We start from the raw sequence: 18,601 nt of genomic DNA, 5'->3' as shown, positions 1-18,601 counted from the left end.
TTCATCTGCTGATGGGCATCTAGGTTGCTTCCATGTCCTGGCTATTATAAACAGTGCGGCAATGAACATTGGGGTACATGTGTCTCTTTCAATTCTGGTTTCCTCAGTGCGTGTGCCCAGAAGTGGGATTGCTGGGTCATATGGCAGTTCTATTTCCAGTTTTTTAAGGAATCTCCACACTGTTCTCCATAGTGGCTGTACTAGTTTGCATTCCTACCAACAGTGTAAGAGGGTTCCCTTTTCTCCACACCCTCTCCAGCATTTATTGCTTGTAGACTTTTGGATAGCAGACATCCTGACTGGCGTGTAATGGTACCTTCTTGAGGTTTTGATTTGCATTTCTTTGGTAATGAGTGATGTTGAGCATCTTTTCATGTGTTTGTTAGCCATCTGTATGTCTTCTTTGGAGAAATGTCTGTTTAGTTCTTTGTCCCATTTTTAGATTGGGTCATTTATTTTTCTGGAATTGAGCTGTGGGAGTTGCTTGTATATTTTTGAGATTAATCCTTTGTCTGTTTTTTCATTTGCTATTATTTTCTCCCAATCTGAGGGCTGTCTTTTCACCTTGCTTATAGTTTCCTTTGTTGTGCAAAAGCTTTTAAGTTTCATTAGGTCCCATTTGTTTATTTTTGCTTTTATTTCCAATATTCTGGGAGGTGAGTCATAGAGGATCTTGCTGTGATTTATGTCAGAGAATGTTTTGCCTATGTTTTCCTCTAGGAGTTTTGCAGTTTCTGGTCTTAGATTTAGATCTTTAATCCATTTTGAGTTTATTTTTGTGTATGGTGTTAGGAAATGTTCTAGTTTCATTCTTTTACAAGTGGTTGACCAGTTTTCCCAGCACCACTTGTTAAAGAGGTTGTCTTTTTTCCATTGTATATTCTTGCCTCCTTTGTTGAAGATAAGGTGTCCATAGGTATGTGGATTTATCTCTGGGCTTTCTATTCTGTTCCATTGATCTATATTTCTGTCTTTGTGCCAGTACCATACTGTCTTGATGACTGTGGCTTTGTAGTATAGTCTGAAGTCAGGCAGGTTGATTCCTCCAGTTCCATTCTTCTTTCTCAAGGTTACTTTGGCTATTCAAGGTTTTTTGTATTTCCATACAAATTGTGAAATTATTTGTTCTAGTTCTGCAATGAATACCGTTGGTAATTTGATAGGGATTGCATTGAATCTATAGATTGCTTTGGGTAGTATAGCCATTTTGACAATATTGATTCTTCCAATCCATGAACACGGTATATTTCTCCATCTGTTTGTGTCCTCTTTGATTTCTTTCATCAGTGTTTTATAGTTTTCTATGTATAGGTCTTTTGTTTCTTTAGGTAGATATACTCCTAAGTATTTTATTCTTTCGGTTGCAATGGTGAATGGTATTGTTTCCTTAATTTCTCTTTCTGTTTTCTCATTGTCCATGTATAGGAATGCAAGGGATTTCTGTGTGTTAATTTTATATCCTGCAACTTTACTGTATTCATTGATTAGCTCTAGTAATTTTCTGGTAGAGTCTTTAGGGTTTTCTATGTAGAGGATCATGTCATCTGCAAACAGCATGAGTTTCACTTCTTGTTTTCCTATCTGGATTCCTTTTATTTCTTTTTCTGCTCTGATTGCTGTGGCCAAAACTTCCAAAACTATGTTGAACAGTAGTGGTGAGAGTGGGCACCCTTGTCTTGTTCCTGATTTTAGGGGAAATTCTTTCAATTTTTTCACCATTTAGGATGATGTTTGCTGTGGGTTTGTCATATATAGCTTTTATTATGTTGAGGTATGTTCCTCAAAGGTTATAGTGAAATGAAAATGAAAATTAAGCAGTAGTAGAGGAGTGAGAGAGGACTTTAAAAGGAAATAAAAGAAAAAAAATTAAGAAAAGAGAAAAAATTAATTAAAAAATAATAAAAACATGAAAATGAAAATTGAGGAGTAATAGAGGACTTTAAAAGAACATAAAAGAAAGTGAAAATTAAGGAGTAATAGAGGAGTAATAGGGAATTTTAAAAGAAAATAAAAGAAAAAAAAGAAAGAAAATGAAAAGAAAAAAAATTTCTTTTTAATTACAAAAAAATAGTAAAAATATATCTAGGAATTTCTCTGGAGCTGTTGCGGGCAGTGTGGGTTCGGTTCAGTTTCAGGTAGCTCCTTGTTCCAGCTTACACTTCTGGATATCCATAGGCCCCTTGCGGTGTAGTCGGTGTTAACTACAGGCATTTTAATCTGTTGCACCTGTCACTTCTGAAGCGGTTCCCTTTTTTTATTTGGCTTCTGTTTGCCGGTCTCTTCAGTGTCTAATTTCCGCCCTGACACAAGTGGGTGGAGGTGGTCTCTTGTTTAGGTTCGCTTGTTCAGTTGTGCTGTGGAGAGGGAGGGGCGCTGCAGACAAATGTCACTGGCGTGTGTGGGGAGGACCCGCAGTGTTCCAGTAACACTGGGTATGCCCCCCCCCCTCGCGGGCGTGTGTGCTTTCCCCGTCTACACTGCTCAGGCTCCAGGCTGCTCTATAGGGAGCGGGTCCTGAGTTGCCTGCGGTTCCAGTTTTCGGGTACTCCACAAGAGCGCAGACTCGGTTGGGCCTGCGTTTTGTGCCTTCCCCGGCCCGAACAGCTCAGGCAGCCAGGAGCTTGATGAGCGCACTCTCCCCGGGTGCGGTGCGCCTTATCCCCTCTGTGGTTCCAGCCTCAGTTTCTGTGCACGCGCGTGTGCGCGTGCTCGCGCTGGTCTGGTGCGCCTTGTGTCTGTCCTGGGGAGCTGGTCGCTAATGCAACCCTCCCGGCGGATGTCAACCATCCAGAATCTCAGGAAGTCTTTGGTTAGAAACTGGAAGCCTGTTTGCAGTTTGGTAGGGGATGCCGTCTCTGGGGCTGAGTTTCCCCTTTCCCGTCCCCCCTGCCTCCTGCCTCCGGAGGGGATGGGCTGGTCCGCCGCCAGCTAGCTCTTCTCTGGAATTGCTCAGTCTTTCTTTTGCTCTGCAAAAGGCCGGCAGTGTGTTCGGTTAGCGTGCTTTTCGCCAGTTATTCTTTCTCTCTTGCTATCCCAGAGTTTAAGTTGCTACCTCACATTAGCTCTCTCCAATTGCCTTCAGGGCATTCAGGCCCCATCCTTACCCTAAGCAATGCCGCCCGCTGCTCTCCGTTCAGCCCCCACTTGCTGGTGGTAGATGCGAGCGTCTGGGGTACTTTTCTGCTGGGAGTTGCTTTTGAGCATGTCATCTGTGGATTTTATTTATTTTTCCTTCCAGTTAGGTTGCCCTCCAAGACTTGAAAACTTCCCCCAGACCCGCTAGTGAGAGGGTTTCCTGGTGTTTGGAAACTTATGACTCCCTTCCCGGGATGGGTCTCCATCCCTAGCTCTTTTGTTTCTCTTTTTATCTTTTGTATTTTGTCCTACCTCCTTTTGAAGACAATGGTCTGTTTTTCTGGGTGCCTGATGTCCTCTGCTAGCAATCAGAAGTTGTTTTGTGGAGTTTGCTCAGCGTTCAAATGTTCTTTCCATGAATTAGTAGGGGAGAAAGTGGTCTCCCTGTCCTATTCCTCTGCCATCTTAGCTCCTCCCCCCTAGGTAAGGTTGTCTTAAAGTCTGCCCTTATATTTTGTAATGTGTTTCAGGTCTTTTGCACAGTCTTTTAAAAAATAACATAAGGAAAATGTTAGCAGTCACCTTTATAGCAAGCCATAAGTTGGTGCCTCAAAGTCATATTCCAGGGTGCCAAGGAGGCTTGATTTTATTTTGCCATGAGTATGCTTACCTTATATTATTGTTTGTATTTATCATTTGACTGCTGATGTTAACTTCATGGGTAGGGATAGAACTTAAGTAGTCCTGGGTAATTTGGTAGGCCTGGGTATGTTCCATTCTGCTCTATTAATCTTATTGCTAATTAATGTGTCCTTATTCCTCTGCCCTAAAATGATTTGACTTTGGGTATAACTTTGTGGATATCAATGTATTTCTCCCATCTGCTGTCTACTGTGGAGCTGCATGAGTGTGTGGCTTCTGTAGGGTAAACAGTATGAAATCCTGGATGATTCTGAGATGGAGTTATGCTGGATGTAGTTGATAAGGGCTATTGGAAGTGAAAGTGAAGTCGCTCAGTGGTATCCGACTCTTTGTGTCCCCAGGAACTGTAGCCTACCAGGTTCCTCCATCCATGGGATTTTCCAGGCAAGAATACTGGAGTGGGTTGCCATTTCCTTCTCCAGGAGACCTTCCCGACCCAGGGATTGAACCTGAGTCTCCCTCTTTACAGGCAGACACTTTACCGTCTGAGCCAGCAGGGAAGTCCAAACATTGAAAACTCTTCTCAGTATAAATAGTTTTAGAATTTTATTTTTGAGATTGACTTTAAGTTGAAAAAGTCAGGCCTGTCTGGGCCTAAGTTTATTTGGAAACTGAATCAAATTATCAGTGTAGGAAGGTTGTTAGAGACTTGATCTGAAGAAGAGAGTTGATTCTAGACTATTCAAGTGACCAAGTGATGCTGTTCCTTTATAAGAAGTTGGGAAGAGAACGTTATTTAAGGAAATAATAATTTCAAAGCAGTAATAGATTCATACGTTCTCTATTAATACATTTCTGCAAAACAGCAAGCATGTATCTCTGCTCAACGTGCATTTTCTGCACCTGTAATGTGTGTTGAAAGTGACAGAAGCTTTGCCTTCAGTGAGGTCTCAGGCTCACTAATCCCCGTCACCTTTGCCTTTAACTGGGGACTGAAAGCACGGCATGGGATGCTGTCATGTGAAGCTTGATCTCGGTGACCTCAGTGGGTCTCCTTCCTTCTGTGAGTCATCAGTTCAGATCAGTTCAGTTGCTCAGTCATGTCCAACTCTTTGCAACCCCATGGACTGCAGAGCGCCAGGCCTCCCTGTCCATCACAAACTCCCGGAGTTTACTCAAACTCATGCCCATCAAGTCAGTGATCCATCCAACCATCTCATCCTCTGTCGTCCCCTTCTCCTCCTGCCTTCAATCTTTCCCAGCTTCAGGGGCTTTTCTTATGAGACAGTTCTTCATGTCTGATGGTGAAAGTATTGGAGTTTCAGCTTCAGCATCAGTCCTTCCAATGAACACCCAGGACTGATCTCCTTTAGAATGGACTGGTTGGATCTCCTTGCAGTCCAAGGGACTCTCAAGAGTCTTTTCCAACACCACAGTTCAAAAGCATCAATTCTTCAGTGCTCAGTTTTCTTTATAGTCCAAATCTCACATCCATACATGACCACTGGAAAAACCATAGCTTTGACTAGAAGGACCTTTATCTGCAAAGTAATGTCTCTGCTTTTTAATATGCTGTCTAGGTTGGTCATAGCTTTTTTCCCAAGGAGCAAGCATCTTTTAATTTCATGGCTGCAGTTACCATCTGCAGTGATTTTGGAGCCCAAGAAAATAAAGTCTGTCACTGTTTCCATTGTTTCTCCATCTATTTGCCAGGAATTGATGGGACCGGATGCCATGATCTTTGTTTTTTGAATGTTGAGTTTCAAGCCAGCTTTTTCACTCTCTTCTTTTACTTTCATCAAAAGGCTCTTTAGTTTTTCTTTGCTTTCTGCTGTAAGGGTGGTGTCATCTGCATACCTGAGGTTATTGATATTTCTCCCAGCAATCCTGATTTCAGCTTGTGCTTCATCCAGCCCAACATTTTGTGTGATGTACTCTGCATGTAAATTAAATAAGCAGGGTGACAGTACACAGCCTTGATGTACTCCTTTCCCAATTTGGAGCCAGTCTGTTGTTCCATGTCCAGTTCTAGCTGTTCTTTCTTGACCTGCATACAGATTTCTCAGGAGGTAGTTCAGGTGGTCTGGTATTCCCATCTCTTTAAGAATTTTCCATAGTTTGTTGTGATCTACACAGTCAAAGGCTTTGACATAATCAATAAAGCAGAAGTAGATGTTTTTCTGGTATTCTCTTGCTTTTTCAATGATCCAATGCATGTTGGCAATTTGATCTCTGGTTCCGCTGCCTTTTCTAAATCCAGCTTGAACATCTGGAAGTTCACGGTTCATGTACTGTTGAAGGCTGGCTTGGAGAATTTTGAGCATTACTTTGCTAGTGTGTGTGATGAGTGCAATTGTCTGGTAGTTTGAACATTCTTTGACATTGCCTTTCTTTGAGATTGGAATGAAAACTGACCTTTTCCAGTCCTGTGGCCACTGCTGAGTTTTCCAAGTTTGCTGGCATATTGAGTGCAACAATTTCACAGCATCTTTTAGGATTTGAAATAGCTCACCTGGAATTCCGTCACCTTCACTAGCTATGTTTGTAGTGATGCTTCCTAAGGCCCTCTTAACTTCGCATTCTAGGATGTCTGGCTCTAGGTGAGTGATCACACCATTGTGGTTATCTGGGTCATTAAGATCTTTTTTGTATAGTTCTGTGTATTCTTGCCACCTCTTCTTAATTTCTTCTGCTTCTGTTAGGCCCATACCATTTCTGTTCTTTATTGTGCCAATCTTTTGCATGAAATGTTAATATACACATTGGCCAGGAAGGGCATGACATTTCCCATAGAGAAGTGATTTCCTGATCTAGTCTTTGTTTCCCATAAGCCTCACCATTACATCTTCCTTTTTTCCCATAATTTTAAAAGATGGGAAGTCAAAGCAAGACTGCTAGTTTGGTTTTTGTTTGCTGTCTTTATTGAGCCTAGTAATGGTTGAAATATTTTACCAAGTGTTATTTTTTTGTTAATTAATTTTAATTGGAGGCTATTTATTTTACAGTATTATAGTGGTTTTTGACATACATTGACATGAATCAGCCAAGGGTGTACGTGTGTTCCCCATCCTGACCCTCCCTCCCACCTCCCTCCCCATCCCATCCCTCAGGGTCATCCCAGTGCACCAGCCCTGAACACCCTCTCTCATGCATTGAACTTGGACTGGCGATCTATTTCACATGTGGTAATAAACACACTTCAATGCTATTCTCTCAAATCATCCCACCCTCGCCTTCTCCCACAAAGTCCAAAAGTCTTTTTTTACATTTGTGTTTTTTTGCTGTCTCACATATCAGGTCATTGTTACCATTTTTCTAAATTCCATATATATGCGTTAATATACTGTACTGGTATTTTTCTTTCTGACTTACTTCACTCTGTATAATAGGGTCCAGTTTCATCCACCTCATTAGAACTGATTCAAGTGCATTCTTTTTAATAGCTGAGTAATATTCCATTTTATATATGTACCCACAGCTTTCTTATCCATTCATCTGCTGATGGACATCTAGGTTGTGTCCATGTCCTGTCTATTGTAAATAGTGCTGTGATGAAAATTGGGGTGAACGTGTCTCTTTCAATTCTGGTTTCCTCAGTGTGTGTGCCCAGCATTGGGATTGCTGGGTTGTGTGGCAGTTCTATTTCCAGTTTTTTAAAGGAATCTCCGGTTTTCTCCATAGTGGCTATACTAGTTTGCATTGTTATTTTTCACAGGTAATCCAAGGACTCAGTTTTAGAAATCAAGTATATATTTTGCATTTTAAACCAATATGGGAAAGACCCATAAGTGTACATCAGATCACTTTGGCTTCATCACTTTCTGACATCAGCAACTGTGCTTTGAAGGATGGAAAACAGCAAAGCTGTGGACAGGCAGAAAAGCCATGTAATATACAGGCAGCAAACTTTTCCTCTCTTATCTGGTCTCCATTTCAGTTGGTGTAGATACTGTCTGAATTTTGCAACTTGGGTGAACCATTTTTCTATTGGTTTGGCCAGTAGTTCATTTGGGTTTTCCCTAAGATCTTGTGGGACAACTCGAATGAACTTTTTTGATCAACCTAGTATATGCTACTGACTGCTTCCTAGTGCAGAGCTTCCACAGAGAGGGTCTCTACTATCAGGAAGTGTAGCTCTCACTCCATGAAAAATGGAAAATCTGTCTGCTCTCCTCTTTTAGATGCCTGGTCTGCTAAGCTGAAACCTGAAAATCTAACTGTTGGAGGGAAGAGGGAGAGGAGGGTACCATTCCTGTATAGGCCCTGTTTGTAAACAGTGCCATGTTTAGTGGCTCAGAAAGTGGCCCATCATGAGACAGTGGTTCTTTAGACTGGAAAATAGATCCTGAACTGATGGAATGAGAGGATTTTCCTCCCAGTTTCTTAAAGGATGACAGTGTAATGGAGTTATGTAGTGTTAGAGACATGAAACAGCCCTTGGTGGTAGACTGACTCCAGACTTGTCCTTTTGAGAGAATGCAAGTGAGAAAACAGTTAAGTGAGTTGCCCAGGGTTGAGGCTGATGTACCGTAAGTCTCTTGTAGGCCCTCTTACCTAGCATTCTAGATGGCCCAGGTGTCTCAAAGGTGGGACTTACCCCCTTCCAGGCTCTGTTGTAAATGCCAGTTATTTGTTACTGGCAAGTGTTTCTTCTTTCTTTGCAATGTGACCAAACTGAAACTTTCCACTTCAGTTGGTGTTAAGAAAGGCAAAAGGAAAAAGAAAGTCAGAAAAAAGTATTGTGTGCAGTGAATAGCTCCTATAAGCATGTGCTGTCATTTGGCTTTCAGACTCTGTCTTTTCAGATGGAAGTGTTCTCTTTATTGTTCACATCAGTTTAACAGCTTGGAGCTTGCTCATCTCCAACCCACGGTGCTTCGTGCATCCCACTGCCCTGCACCTGGGTTTCCTCTGTCTGGCATTTAGGCGTTTCTCTGGATCCAGGATCTAATACTTTGGCCAGCTGATGCAAAGAGCTGACCAGTTGGAAAAGACCTGATGTTGGGAAAGATTGAGGGCAGGAGGAGAAGGGGATGACAGAGGATGAGATGGTTGGATGGCATCACCAACTCAATGGACATGAGTTTGAGTAAACCCCAGGAGATAGTGAAGGACAGGGAGGCCTGGCATGCTGTGGTCCATGGCGTCACAGAGTCGGACATGAGTGAGTGACTGAACAGCAACTGGATCCAAGAGCCTCTGTGTGCAGCTTGGTGCTGCTTACACGAGTCAGTCCGCTGGTGGTGCTCCTTCTCTCCTAACCATGTCCAGGGCCCCAAAGACCACCTCTCTCAAGGAATCATTCTGGATCCTTCCCCACCCCCAGAACTGGTTATCGTCTCTGTATCTCTGAAGTATCTATCAAAGAGCTTTCTTCATTTTTTAATGAGTTCCCTGTTACATATTGCTTTATAATTTCCTTTTTTATCTTTTTCTGAACCCTTCCCCTCAGATTTTAGCATGATATCTTAAATGTAATGAACCAAATATTAAGTAAAGTAATAAATGAATATGCAAGTGGTAATAGTCAAAGTGAGTTACTCATTTGATGTTTATAAAATTGAATCAAAAGGACCATGACTTTGGAGTCTTAAAATTTTTGAACCCCTTAAATTTATGAAGTATTGCTCCTGTTTTAAAGACTCGGCAGTTGTTCACAGTGAAGGCGAAGCTCAGCAGTTAGTTCGGTACAGGAGGGCCAGTGCAGCCCTGCTCAGCAGGCGGCCCCCCGCCCCCCCGCGCTGGTCTCTGTGCTGCGCGGTGCGGGGCGGAGGCCGTGCGGAGGGTGTCGGGAGCGAGGGACCCCGACTGCCTCAGCCCCGTTTCACACGTTGTCCCGTCAGTTTCATCACCGCAGCCCACAGTCTGGGTGTGAAACATGAGCCAGAATGAACCTGCCTCTGGGAAGCTTGTAGTTTATCAAGGGAAACCGCTTATTAGTAGTAAGTAGAAAGTGAGTCAGGGCTGCAATCAAGGTTGGAGGTGAGGCCAGTCAATCACTCTTTAAACTAAGATCTAGTTCACATCATTGATGTGTTTTCTCACAGTTTGTCCCTCTAGTAATTTCTTTTTATTATTATTATTATCGCCCCACTGCTTTTTTTTTTAATTGGAGGCTAATTACTTTACAGTATTGTGGTTTTTGCCATACATTCTGATGAATCAGCCATGGGTGTACATGTGTTCCCCATCCTGACCCTCCGTCCCACCTCCCTCCCCACCCCATCCCTCAGGGTCCTCCCAATGCACTTCTAGTAATTTCTTGCGGCACTCTTAGTAATTCTACACCCTGAAATACTCTTCCACATAATCAGGAGTTTCCCACTGGTAAGAGACAACCCATATACAGACTCGTTTTATTTATCATACTGTTGTTCAGTCATCAAGTCATGTCCAACTCTACATGACCCCATGGACTGCAGCATGCTAGGCTTCCCTGTCCCTCACCATCTCCCACAGTTTCCCAAGTTCATGTCCATTGATTCAGTGATGCTATCCAACCATCTCATTCTCTGTTGCCCTTTTTTCCTTCTGCCTTCAGTCTTTCCCAGCGTCAGGGTCTTTTCCAGTGAGTCAGCTGTTCGCATGGGGCGGCCAAAGTATTGGAGCTTCAGCTTCAGCATCAGTCCTTCCAAAGAGTGTTCAGGGTTGATTTCCTTTTAAGACTGACTGGTTTGATCTCCTTGCCGTCCAAGGGACTCTCATGAGTCTTCTCCAACACCACAGTTCAAAAGCATCAATTCTTCAGTGCTCTGCCTTCTTTATTGTCCAGCTTTCACATCAGTACATGACTACTGGAAAGACCATAGCCTTGAGTTTTTGGACCTTGTTGGCAAAATGATGCCTTTGCTTTCTAATACAATTATCTAGGTTTGTGATAGCTTCCCTGCCAAGAAGCAGTCGTCTTCTGATTCCATGGCTGCAGTCACCGTCCTCTGTGATTTTAGAGCCAAGAAGAGGAAATGTGTCACTGCTTCCACATTTTCCCCTTCCATTTGCCGTATAGTAAAGGGGCCAGATGCCAGGGTCTTAGTTGTCTGAATGTGGAGTTTTAAGCTGGCTCTTTTACCCTCCTCCTCCATCTTCCCTCATCAAGAGGCTCTTTAGTTCCTCTTTGCTTTCTGCCATTAGAGTGGTATATCATTTGTCACAGTAGGGTTTTTTAAAGGATCACTTCAGGCTTGGCTGATAGAGTCTGTTTTCTTATACTTGCTTATTAATTCATCTGTTTTTAGTGGACTGTGTGTATACATTTGACTTTGCGACCTCTGTGTGAAATTAATAGTATATTCCAACATTATATCCACATTTGAAAAATAGAAAATTCTTAATTATACCCTTGCCTTGTTTTTTGAGGACTTTTGACCAATTGCTTTGTATTTTATCTATGAATATCTGGTTATAGAAGCAAGGCCTAACTTTAAGGTTGTTTGGTAATGAATGTCCTAGTCATTCACTGTAAAATCACTGTTTTCCCTCCAGGTCTTGGTAGTAATATCAGAATGTTTGTACTTGCCATTTCCAAGAAATTTATCTGAACATTCTGGTAAGTATGACAAATTTATGAGATAGAGTATCTTTAGAAGTCTGTGGTATGCCTTTCTGTGCTCATAGTGAATTTCCCCATGGTTTGCTGGTGACCAAACCATAACCGCTACCAAATTCCTTGAAATGTGTTCTCTAGATAGATTTGAGCAAGCATTCTTTTATGTCCTCTCTTACATTAAGGAACATTTCATTTTGGCAATTACTGTTTCCCTTGAATTGTATGCCCTTCATTAATCAGTTGACAATGTTCTCCTTCTTTCAAACTGGGATGAGCAAGGTGGGAGGGGAGGTGGCACTCACCAATAATGGCCCTGCGCCCTTTAAAGCAGTCTTCCCAAATCCTTTCACTACTGCACACTGTTTCTGGGACCAAATACTCCTGGATTTCCATGCTTTTATTCCTGTTGTTTGCAGAAAGACTTTGTTTTCTGGGCCATAGTTGTGTCCTGTGGAATCTTAGTTTCCTGAGCAGGATTGTACCCGCACTTCCTGAAGGGGAGGTGCGGAGTCCTAACCACTGGACCGCAAGCAGGTCTCCTTGAAGACTCATGAGACTTTGTAATTGTTGAATTTTATGTGAGCTCAACTAAATGAGCTTATAATTCTTTTTTAATTCTTACAGTTTTTAAGGCTTTCAGACTTCCATATATAATTACAAACTATGTTATGTTCCTTAGAATTCTTAAAAGTAACAGAATCCCAGTTTAAAGTAACCTACAGGAAAAAAGAAAAATCCATTAGTTTACAAAGCTGAAAAATCCAAGGATGTTCTGGTTTCATGCTTAGCCTAAAGATGATAGGTTTCTGTCTCTGTGAAGCTGATTCAGTGGCTTTCAACAACCCCAACTCACATTTTATCAGTTTAACAATCCCTCTAGAAAGAAAGAAAACTTTTCCTCCTCACTCTGGCCAAAAATTCCTGGAAAGTACTCCAACTGGCTCTGCTTAAGTCAGAGTTTGAACCAGTCACCATGACCAGTGAGTGTTTCACTGAGCATTCTGCAAGGTACCTAACACAGAGCACAGAGGAACCTTTGCCCTCCATGCCCCTGGGCTGTGCCCAAGTCAGCTTGGTCAGCGAGTCTCCAGAGAGAAGTGGAGATGCCCTGGGTGGGGCTAGGATGCCATCCAGAGATCTGTCCTTTGTGGTAACATAGTTTCAAGATGGTGAAAGCCATCCTATGCCCCATTGTTTCATTTCACAGCTAAACACAACCGACTACTGAATGACCTTTTTAAAATTGAAGTATAGTTGATGTCCAATGTTGTATTTGTTTCAGGTGTTCAATAGAGTTGATTCATTATTTTTATAGGTTATACTCCATTTTAAGTTATGATACTGGTTATATCCCTGTGCTGGATATTACATCCTTGTATCGTGTAGATTTTATACCTAGTAGCTTGTACCTCTCTTCCCCTTCCCCTCTCTTGCCCCTCCGGTTGGTCTCTTGCCCCTCCGGTTGGTAACCACTAGTTTGTTGAGTCTGTATAAGCCACTAGTTTGTATGAGTGTGTTTCTGTTTTATAATATTCATTTGCTTGTTTTATTTTTTTAGATTCTACATACTAGTGAAAGCATTTTGAGTGCCCATTGTTTAATCAGAGAATGCTCCCCCTCTCTTTTTTCCACAGAGCAGAATCTCAGATCAGAGAAGGTTCATGTAACTGAACAGTTGCAGGATGTAGAGGAGGAAAAGGATGATTCAAATGAAGAAGAAAACAAGGACACCCTTGTGGATGACGAGGATGAGAAGGAGGACCTTGGGTACGAGGAGGAAGCAGAGGAGGAGGAGGAGGACGGCCCGGCTGCGGGCGCGGATGAGGAGAAGACTGATGCCCGGGACCCGGAGCCCCCGAGGGAGGCCCGGGAGGACGAGGCGCCCGGTGAGGTGGGAGATGACGGCCTGGAGCAGCCCGGCCCGGCTGGCTCAGAGGCGGTGGGAGACTCCTTGAGACAGCGCAGGAGTCAGCAGGCTGACAAGGGGCCGTCGGCCTGAGGACAGTGTTTCAAGGAACACAAACCAAAAGAATATGTTAACTTCCCCTTTTGTCTGCAGTTTAAACCAGATCCTTATTTTCTTTTTGAACGAGCAAGCTTCTCTTAAACAATAATCTTTAGCCATTTAGTCTCATGGCATTAAGCCTCGTGTATGTTAGGGAGAATCTTTCAGGCATGACAATCAGGATACAGAAAAACAAGCATGGTGCTAGGGTCTGTTTGGGGCCGGGGGTGAGCACACGTTTGCTTCCTCCGGGCTACAGAGCTCTGACCAGAGAAGGCGGTCCCCAGTGTCAGGAGCACTGGTACTGGCACATCCAAGGCCGAGGCCCTTCAAGTGAAGGCAGGGCAAGCTGAGCACCCTCAGAGTGTAGCAGACATCTTGCTTCCTCTTGTTCGGGTATTTATTTTTGTCAAACTAAGAAACATCAGGCACCATATACAGGGGTACTTTTTAGAGATAGAAGTTGAGAGGGCCTTGGAGATTATTGTAGAAAAAAGCTTGGAAATGTTCCTAACTCTGAACCTCCCTTCTTGTGTTTCATTTCTTACCTTTAACATTTCCAGTTTTCCCACCATGGGCCTGTGGGCCCCCCACCCTCTGAACAGTGCTTCTCCAGTGAGAGGACTCGGGCGGCAGGCAGCTCGATATCAGCTGTGTGTGTTTTGCTTAACGATTTAGATGATCACGCAGCACAGCCCACGAAGCCGCGACTGCCAAGCGTCTCAAACAAAATGTTGTTACCTTTGGAGATTCAAAAGGAAGTAGCAGCTTTACAGGAGAGATTTTGGTTGTCTTTAGCCAAAATGTAGTCTTTTTTAAATTTTTTTCAAAAAGCTCCTTTAGCAATATTCTTTTATTGAAGAATATTGAAGTCAGAAATCTCCTACATCTTGCCAGTGCAAGGTAATCTTACAATGAAAACTTGAATACTGTGTTGTTTTTTTTCCATTTCAAAGGGTTCCCTGACTCTTGAACCAGTTTAATAATAACTGAAGAAACATTTCTGGTTTTCCTTCACTGATATGCTTTTGATGAAAGAACTAACGAAAGTGTATATCTGAAAATGAAAGGTTTGATTTCATTCACTTCTTCCTTAATCTTGTAAAGAATTTTATTCCTATAAATCTCAATGCTTAGTCTGCTAAAAGTACCCAGGGGGCTCAATGTCCTTTAAAAAATCCATCCATCTATCTGATCTATGTCTTAGAATAAATTCAGAATATTAGATTCCAAGCTTATGAAAGGTGTCTAAAGTTTTTTATTCCAGATGGAATAATAAGTAGTACAGGTTTATGGAATTCAAAAAGCTTCTGTCATTTTTTTTCTTTTTAATTTATTTTTTATTGAAGGATAATTGCTTTATAGAATTTTGCTGTTTTCTATCAAACCTCAACATGAATCAGCCATAGGTAAACACATATACCCTCCCTTTTGAACCTCCCTCCCCATCCCACCCCCTAGGTTGATTCAGAGTCCCTGTTTGGGTTTCCTGAGCCATATAGCAGATTTCCCTTGGCTATCTAGTTTATATCTGGTAATATAAGTTTCCATGTTACTCTTCATCTTTAAGAAGAAATATGCAGTACACTCCTATCTGCTGTTTAGATAACCCTTATCTTGTATTAACTTTGAACATGGGCTCACTGGAGGAGGGGGAGGTTCTGAAACTCTGCCCTGATATGGCTGAATGAGCCTATTGCAAGCCTCACACAAACGGAGTTTTTATTCTGACAAGAGTCCAGTTTTTAGAGTTGGTTATTTTTCATCTTTCCCACTTAGTCGCCTGATAGTCTCATCCCCCAGTGTGATGACATTAAGAGTTGCCGATAACTTTTCTCTTTAGACAGCAATACAGTCTCAAGTTTGAGGCCATCACAGAACTGACAGGCTGGGAAAACCTTGACTTGTGCTCACTTCTTGCCCGACCACCATCTGGGGCTCTGACACCTCCTCACCCAAAGCAACAGTACCAGTGGTACCTCCAGGGAGGCAGCTCCATCTCCCTGATACCAGGAAGCCTTTCTGGAGCAGAGACAAGCTGAACCTGCCCTCCTGGTACTGGATTCTGTTTTCTTTTCTAATCAGCTGAAACAAAATTTTCAAAGATAATTCAATTCAAGTTCAACAGTATGGAATAAGAAAGTCTTCATAGTTTGGCTTTTCTGTATGATACTTACCCACAAGCCCCCTCCCCCATATTGAAATAGTTCTTTTTCTGTGAGTGAAATGTTTTACTAAAGGAGACAGAATGAAGAAATAAAATCTACTTTGGCTTTTTATAAATGTAAGGCCAATTTCCAGCTGGACTTCTAATAGTATTTAATTATATAATAAAACTGTATTTTCTTTCTCAGCAATACTAAAAAAAAAAATAGAGGAAGAGGAGGAAACAGTTTGGAGATGTGGATTCATTAAAAGTTGAAGTATTTGCTATGGGAACTGTTTTTACAGTTTTTTTTTTTTTTTTTTAATTCTGGTGAAAGATGTATACAATGGAATTTAATTTCTTTCCACTTGCAACTTTTAGGCTCATTTTAAGTACTTTCTGAATATAAAACTAAAGGAAAATATCAACTCAAAATAATTTAAAATTAGATTAACATTTCAATAAGATTTGATAGATTTTTCCTGTAGGTAATATATTTAATCCAGAAGTCAAGTGCATAGAAATATGATTTTGATTCAAAAAATAAATTATCATACCTCCCTGTATTTCAATATCAGTTACTTAGTTATAGAGTATCAAAGTTAGGTAAATTAAATAAACTGTTCATTTGGGAATGGGTGCAGTGCGTTCTGTGTGAGAAGTGAGAGCAGAGTGCCTGTTCACTGGTTAGAGGGAAAGTTTGAAACCTCCAGTTACTGTTTCCTTGATTTCTTTTATTATTTATCTCTTGGCGAACGACCCCAGCTTGCTTCGAGTTATCATTCTGAAGCAACATGTAGGCAGTCTACTTCTTTCTTTCCCTTTAAATTGTAAGTGTGAATGGATGAGAAGCTGGTTCATTCAACTCACATGGCTTGACACCCATGAGCACACACCCACTGCTTTATTTTGGCACAAGATCCCAGTTAGCCACAAGCCTCTCTGACTACAAGAAGAAATCTGAAATTACTACTGTGATAAAAAGCAAGACACTTTGGTCAGGCTGATACTGTCAGTGGAGAAAGCCAAATTTTGACTCTCTTATGGCCCAAATCCTTGTTGATAGCTGTGGTATTTCTACATGATTTGGGTGTGTGTGATTTGCGTAGATGATAGAAGTGTCTTTTAAGGCAAGTACTTGGCATGTGACTTTCTATTACCAAGTCCATTAAGAGTGAAGCCTGATTTACAGAATGAGAAACATTAAGGAGTCCAAAGAAGGGTACAAATGATAAGACATACCTGAGTTTTTAGCCTAAAGTGTTAAATTGGCATGAAGTAAGAAAAAGAAGGGGAGACTGGTGCTTTTGTTAATGTGTATCAGTAGCTGCATTATGTCCTTTATCTCAGTGTTAAAGTGTTATTTCTGCCAGTATTATAAATGTGTGGTTCATCCATCCTTTCAAATAATAACATTTGGGAAAATAGTGATGTAAATCTTCTGTGCCAATAGAAAAGTTCCTTCTTGTTCAGTATCTGTTTATATCAGTCTACATTATGATCCCCTTTAGAAGATTATAGCTTATTTTGAAAACCAAAAGTGGAGTCAAGTCAGATCAATCTGGATGGGGCAGCTTTTTGAGCATCTTTCCTGAGCCAGGAGGTTTGCTCAAGGCCTTTGATAGTTTCAGATCAGGACACATGGCCTTCAGATGGCTTATTCTCAGTGAAACTTTGTGTGAATTGTGACACTGTATATATATGACTCATACAACTTTAACATGTTTCAGTGTATTTTAATCATTTGTTACTAAGCAGTGCAAATGTAGCTTCTTCATGCAAATGTAGCTTTATACTAAAAATACTATTTATTTGTATAGCAATACATTATACATTTGTATTTATATTCTTGTAATTGTCTTAATTTTTTAGCCTAGTGATACTTGTTTTTCTCTTCATCTGTATTTTCCTCAAATGGCATCAGCAGCAACTGGAGTAGGAGATCAAGATATGAGCCTCAGGCAGTACATTGCGTGAATTACAGATCACCATATCACAGAATTGTATGTGATCCTTGATGCTATTTGTCTTCATTTTATTGTAAATTTCCACTTGCATCAAAACCTAATGATGGTGATAACTAAGTAAAAAGAAAACAAAACATAAGTTCCTTTTCATACAAGAAATTCACAGAAGTCATTTGCCTAGGCAGTGAAAAATATTACTTTGTTAAAAAGTAATTTTCACGTGTCCATCCTCCATCCTGTCTGTTCATTGTTCCTCTCTTCCTCCTCCGTGACTTGAATCCCGAACCCTTGCTTTAGTTCCTCTGACAGGTTCACAAAAACTCAGGAATGAGTGCAAAGATCCAAGGCTTCCTCCTCATCATAGTTGTTGTATTGCCTATGGAAACTCGCTGACTTCAGGTCCCCTCTTTCCTGAGGTCTGGAAGTGGCCGGCGCTGGAGCAGATGCCAAGGGATGCTGCTAACCCTGCAGGACCCTGAGCTGACCTGGTCTCCTGGGACATACAGAGGACTGCACTGATCCTTCCTTGTCAGTATAGCAGTGGAAAAGCCCAAAGGACAAACTCCTTCAGAGACTGGGGTGAAATAATGGAATTAGAGTTTTCACTTTTGAGAGATGTTAGGGACATGTGTGGGCTTTCCTGGTAGCTCAGCTGGTAAAGAGTCTGCCCTCAATGCAGGAGACCCCAGTTCAATTCCTGGGTCGGGAAGATCCCCTGGAGAAGGGCTAGGCTACCCACTCAAGTATTCTTGGGCTTCCCTGGTGGCTCAGATGGTAAAGAATCCACTTGCAATGTGGGAGAACTGGATTCAATCCCTGAGTTGGGAAGGTGCTGCCCTGGAGGAGGGCATGGCAAACCACTCAGTATTCTTGCCTGGAGAATTCCGTGGACAGAGGAGCCTGGTGGGCTGCAGTCCTTGGGGTCACAAAGAGCTGGACATGACTAAGCAACTAAGCACACAGGGATGTGTAGTAAGAACAAAATGATTAAATTTCCATATGACCAAGTCCTTAGAGAAACTTGCTCAGCATACTAATGAAAGAACATCCACTATGTGGTATCTTCACCTACTTGGACTTGGTCATGCATCCTTGGTGGGAGCAAAGCCTGCAGCTTTTGAAACCAACACTGAGATGCAATCCCTTTCTTTGCTCCAATCTTGGGGGTTCTTTGAAACCTATTGCACTATAATAGGTTATGTCTTCTTAGGACATGTGAC

General features: G+C 41.8%; 1 protein-coding gene across 1 annotated transcript in view; it reads left to right on the top strand.

Moving 5' to 3' along the window:
* Nucleotides 1–17,415, top strand: part of TMX4 (thioredoxin related transmembrane protein 4) — a 68,882-nt gene extending 51,467 nt beyond the window's left edge. The window contains exons 7-8 of the mRNA XM_070471866.1: nt 11,200–11,263; nt 12,898–17,415. Of these exons, the coding sequence (XP_070327967.1) occupies nt 11,200–11,263; nt 12,898–13,262 (429 nt within the window). The 3' untranslated portion in view covers nt 13,263–17,415. The remainder of the gene's footprint in view (nt 1–11,199; nt 11,264–12,897) is intronic.
* Nucleotides 17,416–18,601: the final 1,186 nt, after the last annotated feature.

This window comes from Odocoileus virginianus, chromosome 9, assembly GCF_023699985.2.
Source record: "Odocoileus virginianus isolate 20LAN1187 ecotype Illinois chromosome 9, Ovbor_1.2, whole genome shotgun sequence".
NCBI lineage: Eukaryota > Metazoa > Chordata > Mammalia > Artiodactyla > Cervidae > Odocoileus > Odocoileus virginianus.
The sequence above is the reverse complement of the archived record's forward strand: the minus strand, read 5'-3'. Positions and strand labels throughout refer to the sequence as shown.